This window comes from Galleria mellonella, unplaced genomic scaffold (assembly GCF_026898425.1).
Source record: "Galleria mellonella isolate WM207_F2 unplaced genomic scaffold, CSIRO_AGI_GalMel_v1 utg312, whole genome shotgun sequence".
NCBI classification, from domain to species: Eukaryota; Metazoa; Arthropoda; class Insecta; order Lepidoptera; family Pyralidae; genus Galleria; species Galleria mellonella.
Window position 1 is genome coordinate 8,653,670 of NW_026442074.1, and position 25,945 is coordinate 8,679,614.

The following is a 25,945-nucleotide window of genomic DNA, read 5'->3' on the forward strand; positions in this document are numbered from 1 at the left end:
TTTATAATACAAAAACGATTTATTTAAATATGCACTGAAAAAGTTATACAACAGTATTACAAGATGTTACACTTTTTATTTTTGATACTATTAACTTTGGCAAATTACAAAATACAGAGGGAACGTACAAAAATAATATACTATCCTTTTGATAAGGAACAAAACCAAAGTTAATCCTAGGTACTAAATAAAAATAATTTTAAACATAATTTAACGAAATAGTTTGTGCTAGGATAAAGTAGGATAATATAATATAGGAGCCCTGCCCGCAGTCTTATGTTCTTTATTGCACCTTGTAGACTCTGGTGCAGGTTACGTCTTTAGCTGTCATTACCTGAAAATAACAGAGAATATTAATATAAAATATTAAAATACTATATTTTAATACTGATATTAGGCAGTATGACTTATGGTCCTAGCCTGTATGAAAAACCAATTTGAAACAAAAAAATGTGATATGAAAATCCTTGTGTTCTCTCATAATTTTTTACTGTGTGACGTGGGTACTTCAAGAATAGCTTGTTTGACAGCGGTTGCATATTTGTATGTCGACCTTTCGACTAGCTGGATATTATTCATAAACATTTGGAAATCAACCAAACATTTATTTACTGGTGTTCCATCTATAAGAAACAAAGCCCACTGCGTCCTTTTTAAACTTATCAAGTTAATTTTAAACCTGTCAAGTAAGATTCTTCAATATATAAAAAAGGCACTTCCATCAGTTCATTTGTAACTTGATTTGGCTCTTTTTTTATGCTACTTAGAATGGCAAACAAGCTGACGGCCCACCTGGTCGAAAGTGGTAATCGTCGCCTATAGACATGAACAATACCATGGACATAACAGAGTGTACTGTTTCGCCCATCATACCCCCCATGTGTTGCCATTCCTGAGGACTTAGGTGTTATTCTTAATAATTGAAATAACTCTTATGCCGTTTGCTAGTCTGTATTAGAATTTACACAATTTTTGTTGAAAAAAAAAAACAGTTGAGTTTCTTGCCCGTTTTTCTTAGATGAAATTACATTCCGAATGGGCGAAAGAATAATTAAGAAAACGACTATTCAAAATGAAAAATCTTTTAATTAGTTCGGTTCTGAGCTGTGTCCTCACATTTTCGTGGCGTGACTCCTTTAATACAGGGTATCCTAGTTGGAGGACGCCTTACCTTCCTAGTGTTTGGTATGGTTACGTCGCACTTATTTTAACACGATTGAAGTTGGTTTTTTTAGAAATTTTTTAATGACACAATTACTTCAACTGCTATCATATCAGCCGTGAACTGTCCACTGCGAAACATAGATCTCCTCCAAATACTGCCAATTGGGGAGTTTTTCCAGTAGTTTCCACGCTTGGCAGGCGGTTTGGCAACTGCATATAGACTTGGGTGATGTTTTAACAGGGACGCTGCTGTGTACCTCTCGACCATTAAGTTCCCTTGGTCCCCTCTTACGACACTCACGGGAAAAGAAGGGGTAACCCATTCTATACCGGGGCTATAAGGCGATGGGTATAATGTAATGCAAAAAATACGTACAGCCTTCATCTCCTCAGGTCCAAATTCCCTGACGTAGGTGACCTCTAAGCCGTCATTTCCCTTCTGTACCTGCTTCAGCTTGTTGCCTTCGAATGTGCAGACTGACTTCACCTGTAAAGTTAAATACAATATTATCACTATGCGAAATGTAAACTGTTGCCTCATTGTTTATAATAATATTATTTAGAATCCTTGTACTTAATTGCAGAGTATTCAATAGTCAAATTTATTATTATTTATTTAAGTGACCGGTTTGGATGAGTGTTGACCAATCTTTACTAGCTGTTTCCCGTGACTTTGCCTGTGTCAATCAGAACAAAGTAACTTATGTGTTAAGTTAAAGAATAAAGTAATACAAAAACTACTATTTTGATTATTACATAAATCTAAACCGTGCATTTAAAAATAAAGTAGGTATATTATTAATAGAATATGTTGTTACCCAATTATATTATAGCAGGATACGACTTGAAATGGTAAACATGAGCTACGAACGCTCTAAACGATAAAAATTTGTAATCGTTGTCTATCGATATGGAATCAAACTGCACAATGCTCATATTTGATTCCCAGTCGGGTCAATTTAGGAAACAAAGTTTTTCTAATTGACTCAAGTCTGGGTGTAAAATAAACTGATGGTCCACCTGATTAAAGGTGGTAATCTTCGCCTATAGACATGAACAGCACCATGGACATAACAGAGTATATTGAGTCGTCCATGGTAACGCATGAAGAGCGTTGCCATTCCGTAGGACTAAGGTGTTATGCCTCTGTACCCTATAACTTCATTGTCATATCTCATCTTGAAACCGATACACGAATGGGATAAAGGAACCCAAGTAGACAACTTTCGTATAAAGTAAGTAAAGACATAAAATATAAACAATATATAAATATAACTAATATAATACAATCATCATTATCATCATTTCAGTCTTTAACTATTCACTGCTGAACATAAGCCTCCCCTTGGGGGGCTTTGCCACTAATCGCCACGCTTGGCAGGCGGATTGGCAACCGCAGTCTATCCATCCTTAGCCCTCCCTTAGTCAGCTTTTACGACACCCACGGGAATGGAAGGGGTGGCCTATTCTATGCCGGGATCAGACAGCCAATATAATACAAAAATAAGATAAACTTAGGAGACATAAGAAAAAATTGTTATAACTACATTAGATGTATGTTTCGCCCAGATGAAACTGTAATACAGCGTCTCTCATGTTACGTACCTACTATCGTATATAACATATGTATACCTTACTTAACCGCACTGCGATACCTATAGAAGAGTATTCAATGACATGAAATGTAACTTATCTCGTCACATTACATATTAATGCGAACAGATATTTTTGTTGATCGTTAAGATATTTTATAGATCATTAGCTTTACCCTGCGACTTCGTCCGCATGATTGGAATAAGTGGGGTTACTCTTGAAATAAATTCCAATAGATCTATATTGGATATTGAGACATTTTGCACTCACAAACTGCAAAAATTTTAAGGGTTCGTATCGTATGAAGATCGAACCCATTAGGAAGGCGAGACAACCAAGGTTATCTTACTGAAATAAAGGTCCAAGCATCTTAACTTTTGGGACTTAGGATTAAGGGTGTTATGGGCAGTACAGTATATTCGGTGTGCGTTATGTAAAATACAATGTTGACCATGCAGGTGCAATTGTTTAACACACCGCGTCGGGGAAAGGGATTCGATTGTAATGAAGGTCTAAAAACCCCATTGCTAGCAATATGGGTGTATTATCTATCAGGTTCACTTCCATGTGGTTCCCTCTGGAAGTTATAGTGATTAGTTCTCGTGGAATTCGTCGCGATGGGCTAACTGACCTGTTTTCATCCTCGCCTATTATCTCTCACTGGCGCCCCGCCAGCATATAGCGATAACGGAGTTATCTTACCATCCCATTTTCACCCTTTAAAAAACACACCGTATCACCTTCCGATAGTCGAACCATTTATTATGTTTATAAATATGCATATTCTTCTTATTTATTAATTATATTGATTTTAAATAAAAATACCGTGTGTTAAGGTGTTGTATTATTTTTTTTTTGGTATTATTTTTAAAATATTTTTAAAAATAAATATAATCGTCAGTACATAAAAGGGTTCATTTTTATGTACTGACAATCATAGTGAATTTATTCGCATCCATTTTTATCCATTAACACACCGTGTCACCATCCGATGATCGTGGGTTCGATTCCCACATAATACAAACTTTTCTATTTATTACTATGTCTGTATTGGTCTGAGTGTTTCCTGAGTCAAGGTGTGTATGTATAATAAAAATATATTTAAGAGAAAAAGTATATAAGTACCTATGTTAGTTATCAAGTATTCACAGTACAAGCTCTGCTTTATTTAGCACTAGATGGCGCGCTTCGTACTTTTGTCAAATGATAATAATTTATAAAAAAAAAGGGGTCAATTCTTACCTTCGCACCATCAGCGCGTTCCTCGTCAAACTCTTGTCCGGGAACGAACTTCACCTCCGTTGTCTTGAAGGTGGACGATGTGACCAGCACGAAGTTGTCGCCGTCTTTACGAAGCTCTACCGTGGGTGTCACGGCATTAGCCGCTTTACGGGTGATGAGGCCCACGCCTGAAATAAGAAAATTGTTACTGGATGATTCCTGCGACTTCATCCCCGCGACCGGAACGGGTTGATTTACAGGGATGAATATCTTTGCGATTGGGATAAATATTATCTATCCAAACACTATAGGTATAATAAATTTCATGACGACTGTTTAAGTCATTAAGACGCCAAGAGGTAACGGAGAAACAAACGAACAGATTCGTTTTCTCATTTATAATATTAGTAATGTTTAATAATAAAGTAATGAACGTATGAATTATTGAAAAAAAAATTACAATCTGACAGCCCAGATTGTAAAATTTTTTCAATCAAAAATATCAGGGGGACTACCATGAAATGAAATTCCGAAATTTCGGACTCAATTTCGTGTTTTCGTTTATACCTAAATCGGCCCAGTAAATAGAGCTTAACATTTCGTTCGTCATAAATCCTACCATAAAAGTCCAAAGGAATAATATTTTAATATTTTTAATGTTTTTATGTAATTTTAAAATCAAATTTGTGTATCGTTCGGTTTCGAAATTTCGGAATACATTTCATGGTAGGCCCTCTGGAATAAAATATGTCGACCGGTTTGTATTTAAAACTACGTAGGTATTTCATTTTTAGTGATTACCTACATAAATACTCGTGTACTTTAAAATTGCATTAGCTATCCGGTAATTAGCGTAAGACACAGTAAATTGCATTTTAGTCAAGCTTAATGGCGTTCGAAACGAGGCTGAAAATTTTAGTGTTTATTTACGATTCTGGCAATGGTAACCAACCATATAAAATTTTTAAACCACCAGTAAGTATATCTTACTATCGTCCATGCGTAATTTTATTATATGGCCGAAACAGTTAAGAGATGCGGGTTCCAATCAGTCATCGTATATCAATGTTCTTCAATAATTGACAAGTATTTATAATAAAATTTTGTCTGACAGATTTATTAGTAAGGGATACCTATTGTACCCATAGTTTTGTCCATATAGTCACTAGTACATATCCGGATCGAAGGGCCACAATTATTGGCGAAAGAATATGAATGTGTTAGGAAGGTATTTTATTAGTCATGATTTAAAAGTCGTATCGTCGTAGTTGTAGAATACTGACGGATCTTTATATGTAATATTTGTCAGATCCGTCAGTATTCTACGACTATGACGATATAGTCACTAGTACATATCCGGATCGATGGACCACAATATTTGGCAAAGAAATATTAATGTGTTAAGAAGGAATTTTATTATATTGTCAGAAAAGTTATTCAAAAATGCATTTATTTAATACCTATAACATTTCTATTTTAAAAAAGCAAAGAATATACAACAATCTAGTAAAATACACCTTCATATACTTAATCTGGTCTGTTTAAAATATTGTATACTGGCCATCACAAATAATGATTATTTATCTGTTTTTAATTACAGCCATTTGCAGATTTTTAAGGTATTTTTTTTTTTGTTTTGTTTATCCTAAGGGGAAACGCTAAGGGCTCTGCCCATATAGCTTACATCAATTATAATATTCTTTTAAAATTATTAAATTTTCTTCGCTTGAATTGTTGAAAATATATTCATAAAGAGCAAAAAAGGTACTTGAATCTTTTAAAAGCTCTTGAAGCGAGCGAGGAACATTCATTACTGATGATTGTCATTATTTTTGTCAATATTTACATTTACGGAGCGTAGAAAATGATGACAATATTATGACACAGTATTGATCAATATGCCAGTATTATTTACCAGAAGCATTGGATACTTGAATAATTTACCTGGTATTTGATAATGAAATTCAATACGGTTTGATAATGAAATAAATTACCAAGTTCTAACCTACCTAATATTTTCATTAAATCATCGAAGTTTTCAGACGAAACGAGCTTGTATTTCTTGCTTTCCCACGTGTGCTTAGCGATAGAACGAACCGTTTTAAGAGGTTAATTTAATATTAGAAATTTAACTACCGCAGTGCAGTTGGCTTCCCACAAAATTAGTTCTACAGAAATGGCGTTCGTTTGACGGCAATTTCTCTATGATGTGTAGTTATTTTTGATATTCTCTCTATGGAGTATTAAGTCGCATTTCGTAGGTTATATTATTTAGCTTTATTTATCTGAATTTGTACACTTATTTATTTATTTAGTCTTACTGTAACTATTGAAAAATAATATAAAATATATATATGGTACAGTATTAAAGTACAAAAAGCGGTCTTGTCTTATTGCTAAAGCAATATCTTTCAGACAACCTTTGTGTTTGGACAAAAAAAAACAAAGATCATATATGTTTATTTCTTCAATCTATGAAGTGTCACAATGACATAAGAATAAGTAGTCTTTATTTTTATATAATAATAGCATAGAATATGTTTTAGTTTTTAATATAATAGGTATGAAACTTTGTCGCTACAGTTAACAAAAATATTGGAATAACCTCGAAACCCATAGCAATAACTCAAATATTTGATTACTTATTGGTACCGTATTTCTGCGAAGGCCTCGTCCAAGCCTGTAACGTGATATTCCCATCGGTCTACCTCGTCTGACGAATATGGTCACACCGATCGTATATGGCTAGCTTGAGGATTAACGTGGCAAACGATTTCCGATGCAGTGACTAATACTCTAAAGTAAGTAGCTTTATATTTATTTTACAAAGAATATTAGATTAGTGTCAGATTTAAAATAAATTTTATTTAAATAGACTTATATAACAGATCCTTCAAATGGTCTGTTTTTGTGAATCGACTATAGTCTCGAAAAATTATCTAATAATAAGGAATTCTAAGAAACTTCAATTATATGTATTTATTTCATTGTATTTTTTATTAATTACTATTAGCACTACATAAATACATAAAAAAAAAACAAAAATGACTACTGGCTGTATATAATTGTTTTAGTATTAATCTAAGAACTAGGAATTAGAAGGATTGATAAAATAAAAACTGTAAATCATATGATTGCCTCCTTTCTTTTTAGACAAATATAATTAATGAAAAGAAGGCGAGATACACCATAAGTTGTTATATTTCTCAATTTTTGGCAACAGTATTCTGAACATATTTGTTAATAAATTAGATAGTCCTCTCGTGAGAATGCTTGCCGAGAGGACTTGATCATTATTAGTAAATAAGTATTAACACAGTTTTTAAGTATATTTACAAAAATGAACCCAAGTTGTCTGAAATAAACAAATAAATAAAAGAATCAATCCAAAATGAAATGAAATAAATAAAGAAAAGAAAATAAAAGAAATGAAATAGAGAAATAAATAAAAAAAATAATATTATTTTATTTTATACTCTACAATGAGTGAAATGGTGTTCTTATTTTAATTTAAGGGTGTTAAATTTCATTTAAATCATGAGTAATAAACATACAAATATCATTACAAACATGTATCCATCCACCCACCTATCCGGAGACTTTTTTCTTTCTTTTTATTTTGCAGAGCAACAACTCAGGCTATTAATAGCAGCGTACCTTGTGCAATATGAATGAACATTGAACTGCAATGGGCCAGTTTGCAAACTTGCACTGCCGCATTTCTATGCACCGCGTCGGTACCTACCCCATAGAGACCGTTCACCTTTCATAGACACTGCTACTGTTATTCATGTTTTATTTAACACCACTCATTAATTGGAGGGATCACATCCGTTGGACTAATTAATATGGATCACAGTACAAAGAACTAGGCATGGGTAATATTGGTTTCACTCCGATATCTATATATTGCGTCCCTGAACATTGATGGGGGAAAAAGGATTATCACATCAACCATTCCGAAATCGCCCATACACGATGGATATCTATTTACAGTTGCCTTAAATGGATACATTATATTTGCATGATGAAAGAATACGCAGAGCTTCGTGTATATAAATAGTTTTAATAGATTTTTTTTTATAGTTATAATATATGATGGGTCTACAAAAGAGTAATTTTATGAAAATATTAAATTAAATTCATAGGTCAAGAAAAAAGTTTAGAAAACTGACACCTTACAATTGGCCCTAGTGAAGAATATGTAATAGAACACTCAAAAGAAACATGGCTATTCTATAAATAACCAAAACTTTTGGTCTTTTTCTAAAAATTTGCACAATAACAAATTCGCGCGGACCATGGTAAACAACTAGTCTTATTATAAGTATCTACTATCTGTATGTTAGGCATAATCTTATTTAACAATAAAAAATATAGATTATATATAACTATAGCCAATTATTTATAGCTACATATCTTACAATATATTGTTAGCAAGATAAATACTTAATACCTACATTAGTAATATTTACAGGATTATTATTATTTATATGATAATATGATGTAGATAGGTATATTGAACTATGGTACTTACATAGCGCGAGTTATCATCACTGACCTTCAGTTTTTCTGTTCACTAGGTAACTATACTGTAGTAATTATTTAGGTAGGATTAAAGGTAAAGCTACAAAAGTAGGTATTTAGATAATAAAGTCATATTTTTTGCTTGTATCTATGCCTATAATAAAACCTTTTTACAACTGTTTATGACAGTTTATGCTGTCCGTTAAGATTACCTACCTATGCCAATTCCAAATCGTTTTTAATAATTATTTTTTATTAAAAACTTTATGGAGGGAAAACCTAAAATTACTACCATGCGGCTTGAAGTACGTTAAATAGATAAAATCATAATAAAACATATTTATAAATTTCTGTAGATTTTTAGTTAATAAACATAGTTTTTATGTATGTTTTAGTGTATATCCGTTTTATTTTTTAAATAACAAGAATTATTTTCAGTCTGATTATATTATATGAATATTCTACAATATATAAATATATTTATATTCATATATAAATATATTTTTAACTTATTATTTACCAGAGCAAATAAATATACTTATTCGTATATTTTTACATAACTTTTATGTTTTGTTTATTTACTAGTTGAAGAATAATATAAAAACAATATTCAAAAAATTTCAAAAGTCAAAAATTGATAGATAATAAAAATTACTTTTAATAGAACAACTAAACAAATATTGGTAAAATTAGTAGGTATTCGAAAAATCGAATACTCGGCGTAGATTAAAATCTTTTGCGGAAATTACAGCTATTGCAATTGTAAATTTACCGCAAATTTTGAGCTGGGAAAAGACTGCAGTATTTAATACATAGTCCCAACCCTAATAATGATAATAAAGAGATACCCCATCTCCTGCCATCTATCGTTTAGAACACCGATACTTATCCATCCAATTATCTATGAATATATCCTCCACACTATTAAAACACTAATTACATCAAGATACGGATTCAAATACATATAAATTTTTCAAAAAGAATATTCACTACTATAAAAGATATTAAAGACGGGCTAAAAGGAAACATACAAAGACGTAAAACTATTTAAAAAATATATCTTGCCTTTGTAATAAAGGTTATTATTATTTTTTGGGTGCATTCTATTAATTGTGTAATCTCTATCATTTTTTTTGGAGGGAACAATAAAGAGTTTTCATTCATTCATCACTTTTATATACAAACTATGCAGAAACTTTCTTACTTGGTACTCTGCTATGTATTTTTTATATGTTTATTGTGTATAAAACTGATACAGTGAGTTAATAAAGCAAATGGGCGAGAGTCCTTACTGTACCTACGAGTAACTACTCGCCTGTTGCATTAATAGGTTTCCATGCGGGACCATTATCAATCTCATCATAAGAGGAAGACCCCACGCGCAACGAGATGAATCAGATAAAATCGATAGAATGGAATCTGTGCTCCCATTGGTGGTTCGCGAGGCACGTCGCGCCGTCATTGGCCGAATTAACATGGTGTGATGTCAAGGCCAATGACCTCTCGATTGGCGCAATTTTTCAATTTAGAATGCATTAAGCGAGGGAACTTTTGTCAAATGATATTTATAGAGTCGTATCATTTTGGTTTGATTTGAAATGGATTATTTAGAAAGATAAGATATTGAGAGTATGCTATAATGTCACCGTTTTTTTTTTTAATTCTGTGTGTTTATTTCATTGTCAAGACATTAGAGATGCTAGAAATGTAAATTAAACTTAATTTTTTTTTAATAAAAAGCTCGGAATTTTAAACAAGCGGTTAGCGTACCTGTAGACTGTAAACGATAAACGTCCCGTGTACCTAGACATTATTTATGTACTATTTTTGTTATTATAATACCAGACGTTAACTGTCCAATGCTGAATAAAGGCTTTCCCCATAAGATCAGTTTTGTCAGTAATCGCCACGCCTGGCAAACAAACTATGGATATTTTGCTAATAATTAAATAATTAATTTGCAATCTCTTGGCACTTTACATATAAATAGAATGGAGAAAACAAGCCACTTTTATTTCGATCACGTAGACGGAGTCGCGAGGAAACACTAGTAGTAAGATATAGGATAAAATAAACATGTTATAACATAGTGACGTCAAACTTTATCGTATAAAGCTTGTTACAGTACCTACTAACGTCGATGTAGGTAAATCTAGAATCTAGGTCGACATAACTAGGGGTGAGGGGTGACTCACTACGGATTACTCCACCCTTATTCGCAAATTATTACCTCCTTTGAGCAGCTGCAATTTGTGTTCATTACAAAGATAAGACTTAGATACTTGTTGAAGCATTTATCCTTGTTGCTAATAGACTAGCTGTGTCCCGTTGCTTTGCACGCGTGTGTTTTTTTCAATATTTTGCATTTTTAATAATATTTCATATATGTTAAAATATCCTATGTATTATGTTTTTGATGGGTGAAAATGGAATGGTAGCCCCACCTGTGCTATCGGGATACGCTGGCGGAGCACCAGTGAAGGGTGATAGATGAAAATGAAAACAGGCCAGTTAGCCCATCATGATGAATTCATCAGGAATTAATTATGATAGTTTTCAGGGGAAACCGCGAGGAGGTCGACCTGTTTGGGTATATTGCTAGCAATGAGATTCTCAGTCTCCATTACTAACAATCCCTTTCCCCCCCTATGTGTTATGTTAAGATATACTAAGTAGTCTACCTTTGTAATTACACCTATCCCTCGATTTACACGGTACTTGTTTTACACGTTTTCGCTTTTACACGGTTTTCCAAATAAGTTTTTTTTTTGTTTTTATCGCATTCTACTAAATGCTACTTACTGTGTTTGAACAAATTAATTAATTTTTTAGTTTAATGTATTGTAATTAAATAAAAAAACAGTGTTTCCGTAATATATTACATATTTTAACCTGTCAATGCATTTTATTTTTATTTCTGTGTACACCTAAAAATATTGAAAAAAATCACAACTATTAAATAGCAAAATTATGCATTTTCTGCAAGCTTTTCGATTTACACGGTTTTGACTTGAAAATTTTTAATTTTCGATTTACACGTTTTTCTCAGGAACGTATCTACCGTGTAAATCGGGGGATAGGTGTAATTCCCTTAAAATTAACTCACATATTTAAGCGTGACTGAATAATTAATAACCAAGTATCTTTACAAACTTTCACATCATCATCATCATACCAATCTTCAACTATCCACTGCTGAAAATAGGCCTCGCCCATAAAGGGACGCTTTACCAGTAGTTGTCACGCTTGGTAGGCGGAATGGCAACCCCAGTTAGTCTTTGTTGATGCATTAAAAGGAACGCTACTGTCCACCCCCAGACTGTTAAGTTCCTATTGTCGCCTTTTACGCCACCCACGGGAAAGGAACACGATTTTAATATTTTAATCCTTACTAATATAATACCAATAAAATTGTAACTAGATTAGACAATGTCTGTATATGGGAGATATTTAAGAAAAATAATATGAGGAGTTTTTATATTAGACCAATGGATGTCAAAACAATAATTTTGACATCCATTAGTCTAAATTAAAAAAAAAAAATTGAAATCGGTCCACAGTTGACGGACAAAAATAAAAAAAAAAAACATAATTGAGCATATAACCTCCTTCTTTTTTCAAGTTGGTTAAATATAAGATGTCACCTCATAAAATGTGTGATAGTGCGTAAGTGTATTCCAGCACAACATGTTTTTATATGTAAGTACACAAATTTTAATGCGTCACCTTATCAACAAATATGGCTACAAAATAACACGATAAACTAAAAGTGTGTAGGTAGGTTCTAATGAATTTATAAATATGTATATTTTTCCAGAACTTTGTAGTCAACATGTATCCAGTATCCAAATAATTGTAAACATCTCAGCTCCCATGGACAAGTGGCAAATAATTCTATCGATAGATACATTATCGCTACCTTATGCATGAAATGAAACAGCGACGTCCCGTGTCCTATTGTTTCTCATTAGTGTTTTTTGCTTGTATATAACCGTTACAGAAAATGTGACTAACATGGAAATAAACCATCGATTATAAAGCGATTTCGAATGAATCGAGAAAAGTAGATATAAAAAAACAGATGAATTAAGAACGGATTTTGAAACTTGCTCATAATAAAAAAATAAATAATTAAAAATTTGTAATACAAATTTTATATTCTTACTTACAAAAGCCTAGTTCAAACTGTTTTAGTATCTTAGTAGAGTGGTTATTAATTTAGTAGAAAAAGTACCTACTCTGCTTGAATAAACATAACTTACAATTGTATGGAGCATGTGCTTAAGTCACTGTACATTTGTTTGACTTTGATTGAAGAGATAATATAATTTTAAAGATTTTGAATTATCTATAAAACTTTGAGATTTTCTATTTGCATTGATTCTGATTACAAATTCATGTTCATGTTTTATGCAACTTATTAAAATAACATTTCAATTTCTAATTTCTCTGCAATTTAGTAATTAATACAAGAGACACAAATGAACAGTTTATTTTAGAGACGGAAATAAAATTACAATCAGACGCAAATAAGTTTCAGTTCTGAGTTTACCTTATTTATTTTTTAAATATATGAAATTATGACTGTCTTAACAAACATGAAAAAAGACGTATTTGTATAAATAAGTTATTAAATTAATTTTATCAAATTTTTTCGATAATATATGAAACATCTCTGGTTATCCACATACTAAATTACTGGCTACTAAACCAAACGTCGTCCGAATTACTCTGTGAAAAAAAAAATAGTGCAATGTAAATCGGGCTTTTGATAATAACATTGCATAACTTTTATATAAACAGATCATAGAGTAGTGTATACTGAATTGTTTGTCGTTGACGTCTAATAATAGAGGTTCAACGTCCACCGCGCACTGTCATTATCACACACAAGTAGGTAGATACGTGACGATGCCAAAACATAGTTTTTCCTCAGGTTTTTGTGCATGTTTTTGATAGATTTTAAATAAGAGTGAGGTTATCAATTCGTCTATGTATTTTTTACTATTGTGATTATATAATAGAATTGTGGAAATATTAAATTTGTAGATGTTAGCGTGAAGATTAATTTGTACTTAAAATATTATTTGGTTGACTGGTAGAGAACACTGTCCGGTGTTAAGTCTGCCAAATGTACATAGAATTTCACTGTTAAATTAAAAAAAAAAATATGTTTAAATCTAAATATTTGAACTTTAATGCACATTTATTAGTTTATACATATATATATACAGATATAATTTGTTGCGATACAAAATATTTTTGTACGACCATCATTTAAGTCAAGATTGTAAAGCATGCTACTATTTTTTTATGTTCTTACGTAGATCGTAGAACATAGATAGATAGTCTACAAACTCAGTTTATATTTTAACAAATTTCAATTTGTATTACTAGGTGCAAGCCTATACATAAGTACTATACTATATAAAAATACATGCATAATTTCAATTTTATAAATAATATCAGTAGTGTCTTTACGTCAATACACCTATAATATACATACCTAATAGGTTTAGATATACAAAACATAATAATTGCGGTGGATCAACATTAAACACTGATTATATATCCGAGGCAAGTTCAAAATTCAATCATATTTTGTTTTACTTATACCGAAGTTATCACAAGGTTATCACTGCACCTAAGTAAATATTACGTGCATAAATATCTGTTATAAATAAAACAAGGCGACGATGTATTATATTTATCATACATATATAACTAGTTGCTACAGGCAAAGCGCATAGGCCGCCAACAACATCCGCGACTAATATATCACGTAATCTACATACATAAACAAATACAATATCTGTATATTATGCACTTATAAAAATCACGCTATCCGATAATCGCATAATTATTTGATAAAATAATATGGAGGTTCCACAAGGCACAATATTGGGTCCTATCTTATTTCTACTGGTTTTATTCTTAAACGACATAGATTTTATTGCTAACAGTTTCATAAGTATATAGCTTCATATATATATTTTGTTACTGTTAAAAATATACGGAAGTATGTATAACTAAAACTAATTTCGAGGCCCGTTCAGAGTCGTCGTTTATGAGTTGTTTTTACAATTAAAATGTACCAGACACTTCAAAAAGAAAAAAAGTCAAAGACAATGCATTTTTCTCGTCGTGATATTTTTATGATAGTTCATTTAATTAAACTGACAAGATATAATTATGAGAATGACCTTAATGAGTCAATGGATGTAATAAGGAAATAGAAAATAAATCAATTTCCCTAATAAACATTCAGCAAATTAAAAAGAAAATGAGCTCATTCATACAAACAACAGGATTTGTTCATGTATGAAAAATATTGTTCTCTATGTTTTAAGTGTTAAAGTATAAAAATATTTACCAAAAAATAATATTTGCCAAAAAAAATTATTTTTTTTTTTTTTTTTATGCAACTTAGAATGGCAAACAAGCTGACGGCCCACCTGATGGAAAGTGGTAGCCGTCGCCTATAGACATGAGCAGTACCATGGACATAACAGAGTATACTGTTTCGCTCATGATACCCCCCAATCGTTGCCATTCCTGAGGACTCAGGTGTTATTCCTCTGTACCCAGTATATGTTAGATGAATGATCCAAAGCACGCGATGAACATTCGAGATACTTAGATATAAGATATGATTGTGTGGAGTCTTAAATTGAAAATAATGCAAAAAAGGTACATTACTTAAATGTTACTTTGCAGCCCGTGGGGATGAGATCAGACTTGGAAAATCCATATTCATGCAATTATTCAATACAAGTAGGTACGTAATACGTATACTGCCACCTAATATGGACATTTTGGACTATATTGCTTGTTTTTGACCTTTTTTCAGTCTTTTACTAAAGGTCATTAAATGACATTATTAAAAGTAAATATTGAAAAAGTGAAAATATAATACGTATAAATTCTTCAATAAAATTTAAAAATTCATCATTATCATACCTAGGGAAAAATCACTCGTACACTTAGTCTAAATTTATCTATTAAAGACATTTATCTGTTATTTTTCTATTAGGAGACATCGACATAAATAAGTATTCACGTGTATTTGACAAGAAAGAAATAACATAATATTTAAACAAGTTATTAACAACTTGAAGTGTTGTTTACGACAACATCTCAATCTTGACGTTTTAGATAATGTTTATGTAGTCGTACTTTGCAGTCTCTGTAATGTAAAAGGCTGTTTACGCCATTTATTATAGTAATAATTCTTATTTTTTTCAATTTCACATATTTACGTGAGCTAATAAGGTCAAATGTTTAATTTTCCGTTGGCCAATTTAATAGTACATCTTTTTTAAATTCATTTAGATCTTGGCGTTCTGCGTTTTGTTTACAGACCAGATGTTGTTTTTTTTTTTTTATTTTCTAAAAACATTTAATTTATTCAGTTTTAAGTTCTCTTTTCTTGTGAGCATCTTAAAAAGGCAATAGTGTTCCCTGATATTCCTTAACATTTTAAGCTATAGATACTCCGGTTTTCCCTTTTTAATACGTAAAATTATCTAAGTTTTGAGAGCAAACTAGTCCTAGATCACGGCGTTACCATTATTGCTTACATAATAAGGCTCGGTCATTTTCTATACAATTCTCTATAGATTGATATAGGAAGCATGGCGAATGATGGCCTATGTTCAACAGTAGACAAAGGCTAAGATCATATCGAAAAAAAAATTTAAAATGGTTTATCTCCACAAGAATCCAACAAATCTGTTGCCGAGAACTTCTCAAATTAAACTACATAGAAACCGGAATAAGGCTAGTCTGAACAGTAACCGCTGTCGCGCGTCTTATTGACGACAATTGCGTTTGATTGTTGGTCATTTTACGTCAATTGATGGCTTGGCCAATGGAGCTTGATCGTGTAGGATATTCACATGCGATCTTCCTAATTAATTGAAAGGATACATCGCGGTGGGTCTTTGATGTCGATAGTTTGAGCTATTCAAAGCTTGAATGAGTGTGACATAACGCTTATATGCAATGTATGTCAGAGATAAAGAAATAATCCTTACAATGAAATCGGTCAAGTCTGTTCCATATATTAATAGGAGATTCCACAGGGTAATATATATCTCTACTAGCTTTTACCCGCGGTCGTTATTAATTTTGTTCATTTTTGATATAGGTAGAGATAAAATAGTTTTAAACACACCCCCTTTAAAAAGTAGTTTGAAAAAATAAATAATTCCGCAAAGATGAAGCAAATCGGAGGATGCAGTAAAATGATGAGCAGGCTGATAATGGAATGGTAACCCCACCCGCGCTATCGGTATACACCGGCGGGGCACCAGTGAAGGATGATAGGTGAGGATGAAGTAGGTCAGTTAGCCCATCGCGACGAATTAAACAAGAATTGTTCCCGATGCTTTCCAGGGGGAACCCCGTGGAGGTCGATCTAATAAGGTATATTGCTAGCAATGGGGCTGTCAAACTCCATCGCTAACAATCCTTTTCCCCCTTAAACAGTCATATTAGTATAGATAATTATATATATGGCATGACAACTTTATGAATCATAAATGAGAAACTAAGTCACGTCATATACTGATCAAGGTTAGGTAAGTATAATCTAAATAAAGCTCGTCAGACAAAGGATAATGCAATTTATGAATTTTTAAATTAGGAGGTATAAGTCACGTATAATATAAAATCGGTAGGTATGTTTCCAATATGTCTATTAATTGCTAATCTAGCCATGATTAGCGCCGATTAGAACGATCACTGCGCTATCTCATATTGGATCCCCACTTCCAAGTACAATCGTTGAAACGTTGTGATAGGTAAATTATAACCCAATTGAATTAAGAGTTTCTGAATGATCTGTTAATTTTTAAAATTGTACTTATGTATTATACTTAGAATAATTCCATAATAGTAGGCAAGCTTATTAAGAAAAAATATAAAATTATTTTCTGGATAAAGATATTGCACCTTATATTTTAAAAAATGTAAAATAATATTTATTTATTAGTCCTAAAGATTGAGATGTTATATTTCTTATGTCAGATGTCACAGAGAGATAAAGACAGTGCTGTTATCCAATGAAATCACTCACCTGAGTAAGAACTTAGGCTATTTTTCAATTTATTACATACTACTAATTCTACAGGATCAAAGTCGCCGTTAAAAGCTAGTATTAGACACAATCTAATCAATGAATTATCTATAAAAGTAAGTATTTATTTAGACACTGTTTGTTACACGATAGTTATCGATATTTGGCTTTATCCTGTTTTAACAGGTATTAACACTTAGATAAAGCCAATCTGTCAATATCTACATGAAGAGCTGATAGGTATTGCAAATATACTGCAATTGAAGCTTCACTGAAGTGAATTATGTAAAGATAAAAATAAATATTTTGTAATAAAAGAAATTGACAGAATATAACATATCTAGAGTAAGTAGTAAATGCAAGTACACAGGTAGATATATTATACTACATGGATATCTACACCATTACCAGAGGGGAGACTGTACAAAAGTAGTTTTCTTTCAACTTTCTAAAGGTCTGTCAAGTAAGAGATCCTTTTATGGGATAAGTCCGCCATTGTATATTATAAATCTCTAGATGTATCCAATATTAATTATATACAATAAAGATTTTACAATACAATAGTATAGTCTACGACTCAAATTATAGGCATTCACCTAGGTATGTGATATTCGATACATAATGATAATTTTATTTAGACTATTTAGCGTTCATTATCCTTGCCGTGAGGTTCCGCTGTAACTCAATGTTAATTTTCAGTAATATAATGACGCAAGACTCATTAGTATGCAAAATTTGCGTGATGTACATATCAAAACCCCCAATGTGCCAATAAAAATCGATGGAAAATTAAAACATTCAAATAAGCATTTATTGGTCAGAAGGCTGTAGTCTGATATAAATTAATATAGGTTCACAATTTTCAAAAAACATAAATAATCTACAAAAAAAAAGTGACTTCATAACAAAATTAAATACGTTATGGGCCCAATTACAATTGACGAATTGGGTTTAGAATTGCAGAAGATACATAAAAAAGAAACAGTCTAATTTTGTATTTCCTTTTTGAAGTGTTTATAAAATTATTAAAATCTATTGAAATTTTACATAATTTATGAGAATATTACGTTTATTCACGCTATTTCTTACGCGTGCATTTCAGAAGTAGGAAAAACCAATGAATCATACCACTTCTAAATAGGATATCAAGATAAGGTACACTTACACCCAATTTTATTTAGAACTTTAGAAACAATGATGAAAACCGTATCCAATTTAGTGCAAAAGCTTTTGCGAGGTGCCAGAACAAACTTATAGATATACAGATAAATAATAAATATAAAAATCATTGTTTTGGCATCTGTTAGTCTTATTAAGACCCCAGATATTATTTTTTCTTAAATATCTCCCATGTACAGACATAATTTTTTCACTATTCTATTATTATAAGTTTAGTAAGATTCCACACGTAACGTTAGAAAAGAGTGTAGGTAAAATTAACTTGGTTAAATTCAAAGCCAATTTTTAGTATCGATTGAACATCTTGGATTTCTGTATATCAAAGGCACCGATCAATATTATGAAAGCCCGTACTGTAATAAACGAAGCGAGATTGTTTGAAATAATAACGTTGTGTATAAAACTGTTTTCCGTCCATTCATGTTTTGGTAAACAAGAATACAAACACACTACCCCGTTGGCACGCATCCGAGTCGAAAATTTTTGAGTACCAAGTCCAAGGTGCATACAAAATTATGTACATATCAAATTGGCAGCAAAATACGCTTTCAAACGCTGGAAAATTGGCACATGTGTTGTTTAGTTTCCAAAGGAAATGACTAGCCACATCAACAACTTAAACCAGTAAAAAAATGTACATAAGTACCTACTGAATATAACAATTGCGTTAAAAACGTGTCATGCTCGGCTGCGTCGTAGACATGCATATGAATAATGTCAAAGGCCACTTTTTGTCAACTCACAGCAGACTCTATTATGTGCTGTTAAATTTTCAGTTGATTTAGTATTGTCTCAACTAGTTATACCGGCGGAATTGTCCGCGTTAATTTCGATTACCGAAAAAAGCAGGATCTGTCCTAATGTCTTTATATTTTTTTTTTACGCATTTCCAACGTTCCCTTCCTTTTTTCCTCAATCCTTTCCTCCATACCGTTGGTGGCGGAAACCACCAACAAATGCATTCCCAAAAAGGGTTGACGTCAGGCAGGTGGCCGATCGTAAAACTAAAAACTAAATCTTTTTGTAATATGGATAAAATCATATTACGCCGACCCCAAATGATTGGGATAAGAGTAGGAAGATGATGATTGTTTGTATGTATCTTTGTTGCCATATCATGCAAATATTATTGCACTAAATTGAAAGCTGTTACCACAGCTGTATTCCTAAAGGTGTAACTTAAAATTTGTTGTTTTATTTAGATAAATCAACTAGAAGTAGTATCGTATTTGTAAAATCCACGCGTACGAAGCTGCGGGCTTAAGCTAGTCTATACTTATAATAAATCTGTAGAGGTCAATTCTGTACATGAAATATATTACCAATATAACTATCAGGGGGTGATTAGTGATCGATACTGATGCCAAAAATGCAATCAGTAAAGTTTTTGTCTGTCCGTCTGTATGTTCGTTATAGAAATAAAAACTACTCGACGGATTTTAACGAAACTTGGTACAATTATTCTTCACACACCTGGGAAGGTTATAGTATACTTTTCATCACGCTACGATCGACAGGAGCAGAGCAGTGAAGGGTCTGTTACATCAAAACCACTGAACCGTGAGGAAGGACAGGCTACTTATTTTATGAAAAACGACGGAAACGAGAACGAAGTCGCTGGCAACAGCTAGTTTACAATAAAAATTATGATGTTATCTTTGATTTTTAATTGAGATCCCGACTCTTTTGTTACCGTTTTAAAATACTCTTTAAATAAGATATACGTACTTTCTTAGACCTCAATAGACATTGATATAAATGAGAATGTATCATTTGTTCGTAGCAATATCAGTGCATCTTTGAACAGTGAATGCAATCATCAAAGGAATGTAAAGTCATAAAGAGCGATTCATTCATTAGATCATTGATCATCGAACAAGGAAACTTTGTTTCCACTATTGACTCACTTTCTCGCTAAATAACTAGTCACACTGTTATTTCAAAATTGATAAAATTTATGACTCTACCGTTATCTAAACAGTTTTTTTTTATCTGTAGGTCAGTTGGTTATAAAACTTATTGATAATGTTTTAAATATTTTTTTATAGGGATTATACGTAATCTATCGTGGTTTTACAATTGATCAAAGTACATTGTTAAAAATTAGGTATTTTATTAAGTAATTTAAGGTGTTATTGCCACAACGAAATTTTATCTGTTATGTAACTCGAGTCGAGAATAATATAAATTAGTTTTTGTACGCGACTTTCCTTGTGATTTGTCCAGAGTAGGTGCTAGTATAAAAGAATTGTAACTAGGCGACGTTCGTACATGAAAGATGTTCAATAAAAATTAGTATAAGCAATCTTTTTTTTTTCAATAATTTTTAGAAATGTTGTCTGTGTGTCTGTGTTGTTATGTGTGTTCCATCATCAGATAAAAGCTACTGTACAATATCGGATACGATTTCCAGTTGTGTACCGAAGTTCTGACTTACATAAGACCTAGATCAACCATCTAGAACTGGTCTATTTCATGGGTTTTCCTACTTTTGAAATCTACGGGTACGAATTAGAGGGAAAAACGTTAGTAATAAAAATTAAACCATCATCATAATATCAACCATTATCCATCCACTGCTGAACATAAGCCTCCTCCATAGACTGCCATAGGAACGGTTCCAGTCCTTATGGCAGTTTACCATTGGGGAGATTTTGCCAATAGTTACCATACTTGGCAGGCGGATAGAAATAATACAGAATCAATATGGACGTAAATACCACAAATTGCAACAAGAATTTTCAAAAACAGAACAAAATTTGCGATGATATGGCAGACCTACAGACAAAGAAGGACTACGTTTTACTCGTAAAATTAATTTAAAAATAGAAAGTTACTCTGTACGTGAGGCGTATAATTTAAGGTGAGGCGTTAATTGATCACCGGTTTTTAGTGTTTTATTCGAACATCTAGCCGGTTTTGTTGATCGAGGTTTATTTTTAACATTTTTTAACGATATCTCTTTTCTTTTAATAAATAAACATGGCAGGACTGTTTTGAAATATTACATGTAATATAATAGAGAGTAAATAATATTTATCGATGTTATTTACATATTATTGTTGTATTTATCGCACTGTGTGATGAATTGCACAATATTAACAATGAAAAAGGGCGCCGCTTGCGCACAAAATATTTTTGATAAAAATAATATCTTGTTTTTAATGTGAGTTATAAATACATTATATAAATAGACTGATAATGGCGAAATTAATATGTTAATATATACATAATAATTATATTATAAAAATAACAATTGTAGTTTTGTTATAATTGTTATCGTTGTCATACGTATTAAGTTATTACTATTATTACAGAGTCCTCAGGAATGGCACCGCATGAGGGGTATCATGGGCGAAACTTGTCAGCTTGTTTGGCATTCTAAATTGCATAAAAAAACAGTAATATATAAACTATGTTAACGTTTAACAATATGTTCAATAGTGGACAGATAATGGCCAAGATGATGTTGATAATGACGAATATAAAAACTACTCATACAAAAAATTGTCATAAAGAATCTCTGACGAGTAAATGGTAAAAGTGGTAAATGTACATTATTTCAAGAATTTCACATGCTAAAAGTTTTAAAATTCGAATTCGAACCGATGATGAAGATGATATAGAGTTTAAAAAACAAATAAAAAAAAAAGCTGAATTCATAACCCAATTCTTTTTTGGAACCGGTTATAAATATAAAACGTTCGTTCCATTGCGACGTTTTGTAACACTGACATTCGTTTAGTCTGAATATATCTAATTTTTATATAGGCAGTTGTCTAGTCTAGTGATCCAGCCCGGCTTCAAATTGCCAGATAGAAATTTTGAAAATAATATTTATATAACCTATGTTACTCGCTGATGATGTAGCTTTCTACAGGTGAAAGAATTTTTAAAATCGGTTCAGCGGTTGGTTTGAGTTCATCTATTACAAATAAACAAACTAAATTACTTTCCTCTTTATAATATTAGTATAGTTAATGAAAATGACAACTGATATTCAAGTAAAATCCGTCTGGCCTGATGGCCAGCGATTAATATAAACTACGTATCCATCATATCAGCCTTCAACTGTCTACTGCTGAACATAAACCTCTCCCTTGGGGGGTTTTGCCAGTAGTTGCCATGCTTGGCAGGCGGATTGGCAACCACAATTAGGATTTGGAGATGTTTTAAGAGGGATGCTGCTGTCCATCCCTCGCCCTCTCTTAGTCACCTCTTACAACACTTACGTGAAAGGAAGGTATGGCTTATTCTATGCCGGAACCACAGGAGAATGTATAGATATACATCAGATTATCATGTGCTTTATTAATACTAAAATATAAAGGTTTTTAACGTTGTTAACGAAGAATTCCACGCTTTAGTCTTTTGGGAAACATTGGCAGAGAGCTCATTCCTTAACAGTTGTTATTGATATGAATTGAAAAAGTAATAGATAAATTAGTTATTCAAAGAGGCAGACAGCGCTGATTGATTTTATTGCCGTGTCAACGTACATTAAATGATATTGTTTATATTAATGTACTGTAGGAAGCCAGCAATGGAAAAAAGTAAAGCGGCGGACGCAGGGAAGGGTTATCGCTGTGACATCTGCAAGGGCATATGCACATTCAGAGCAAGTGTTAACATGAGCGAGTCATAATGAGAGTGATTATTTAATAATTAGTTTAACAACCGACTTCAAAAAAGGAGGTTCTAATATCAAAAAATAACGAAAAATGACTATTCAAAAATACTTGAATGTAAACGTAAGAGGCGACTGAGGGACGGCAAGGGATAGGCAGCAATGTCCTTTTTAAAACATTTCCAAAGCCTAACATTGGAGGGATTGTTAGTAATGTGAACTACCAGTCCCATTGCTAGCAATATACCCTGTCAGGTCGACCTGCATGTGGTCCCCCTGGTAACCATCATGCTGAATTCTAGATACATACTTCACAATGGGCCAACTGACCTGCCATTTCATTCTTGCCTATTATCCCTCACTGGTGCCCCGCCCGCGTATACCGCTAGCGCAGGCGGGATTACCATTCCATTATCATCCATTAAAAAAATACTAACTGCGGTTGCCAATCCGCCTGCAAAGTGTGGCAACTACTGAAAAACCCCCTAGGGACAGACTTATGTTTAGCAGTGGATTACATATATAACATTAATATTGCTGATACGAGAGGATTAAATAATATTAGTGGTAAATATAAGATACGATGTGTACTATAAAAAATAATGCCGATTTTGTTAGATACAGAATTGAGATATCAGTAATACGAACTATTGATTATTATTGAAAGAATTATTCTATTAGAAATTTTTAAACGACTTCTAAAAAGGTTTTCCAAATAGATTATTTTATAACAATCCCCTATTATAATTCCACTATTGGGCAAGGGTTTTTCCTAGTAAGAGAATATTTTTCACACTACTGCACGAAAAAAGGTTTTTTTTTTATTTTTTTTATACAACTTAGAATTTCTGTACCCTGCAAATTTACTGACATATCTCACCCTTCAAACCGGGGGAGGGGGGGGGGGGATTGTTAGCAATGGAGTTTGACAGCCCCATTGCTAGCAATGCACCTTATTAGATCGACCTCCACGTGGTTCCCCTGGAAACCATCGTGAATAATTCTTGTTGAATTCGTCACGATAGGCTAACTGGCCTGCTTCATCCTCACTTATCATCCTTCACCGGTGCCCTGCCGGTATATACCGATAGCGCGTGTGGGGTTACCATTCCATTATCACCCATTATAAGAAAAAAAGCCTTTCTAACCGAAACACAGGCATGCAAACAACTGTTTCATGGTAGAACACGAATGAAACAGAGGTGTCCAAACAAATGACTTTTGTACAAAGTCACCCTATGGTATACCTAATTAATTTTATATTTACTTATAGACTTCTATAAACTCCGCCATATTTGGATAAATCTAAATGTAGGTAGTCAGTGGGTGGTAATAAAATAAATGTATCTACCTCTCACTTAAAGAATTATATAAAAAAAATCAATTTCATAAATGTAGGTAGAAGTATTTTTTTACTAAGCATGTGTGAGTGGAATGTAAAATAGATTTGTTGTAATAGGTTATAAATTGCTTTAAATAATTAACAATAACTACTTTATATGATGCAATAAAACATTTTAAACAAAAAAAAAAAAAAACATTTAATTGACATTGATTGGTACTACCTACTACCCTACTAAAAAAAATGAACCGCATAAAACAAGTATTCATTTTTTTTCAAACTATAAATAATTACCTAAGTATTTAAGTAACAAAGAAAACGATTTGTCTGTCTTGCAGATACATAAACACATTCTTTTACGTAGGTAAACCATAATGAGTACCGTTATCAACATGAGTTTCAAAATATGTAGAAATGTGGCTAATGTAACTATTAAGCAAAGTGTACAATTATCTAAAATACAATTTTCTAAACAGCTTCCTTTATTATTTTTTTGTTTAAACAGATCTACATGTTTATCGAATACGTACGAATAACAAACCGGCAGCGTGGTGGATAACCGGCCGGCATTTTTTCTACGAAATTATTATAACGTTTAACTAAGAATAAAGACATAAATAACTCACCAAGCGTCTTCATGAACTCATCAAAATTTTCAGATGACACCATTTTGTATTTCTTACCGACGAATTCCATTTTTTATATATGAATAAAATATACTATTTACGTAAAAAATATACGTCTAATAAGAACGTCGGCTATAACTAGAATGACTTCAGTGCAGACTCTGACAACGTCGTGAGTTAACTTCCCGCCGAAATGCTTTCAACGCATGCGTGAATGACCGGTTTTATAATGAACAGATTACAAAGAACGAATGATACTATGCACCTAGTGATGTGATTAGACTTATCGTCATGGTACTCGATATGTACGTGTATTCAGTCCATACCATGTATAGTCTGTTTGAATGGAAATTAATAAAAATATAAACAAATAAATAAATAAACCGATTTTAAGACAGTTTTCTGACGTTTAAAAGTAGTATAAAAAAAAACAGAAAGTGTTTCCGTGGTAATTTCTATAAAACTTGGTTACATTTTAATTAGTTTAATCGAAAGAAAATATGTTTAGTATTTAATAACTTTTATATACTTAATTTTAGTATAATGAATTGATCAAAACTATAAGTATTACTTTTTCTATATTTTAC

The 25,945-nt window shown here is 32.1% G+C and overlaps 1 protein-coding gene across 1 annotated transcript; it reads right to left on the minus strand.

Moving 5' to 3' along the window:
- On the minus strand, positions 1-25,557 carry LOC113514945 (sodium/calcium exchanger regulatory protein 1). Its single transcript, XM_026899041.3, has 4 exons — positions 25,359-25,557; positions 4,000-4,166; positions 1,541-1,651; positions 1-334 (listed from the first exon to the last, which is right to left on the minus strand). The coding sequence occupies exons 1-4, from the start codon at positions 25,426-25,428 to the stop codon at positions 284-286; spliced, it is 399 nt and encodes a 132-aa protein (XP_026754842.1). The 5' UTR covers positions 25,429-25,557; the 3' UTR covers positions 1-283.
- Between the last annotated feature and the right edge of the window lie 388 nt (positions 25,558-25,945).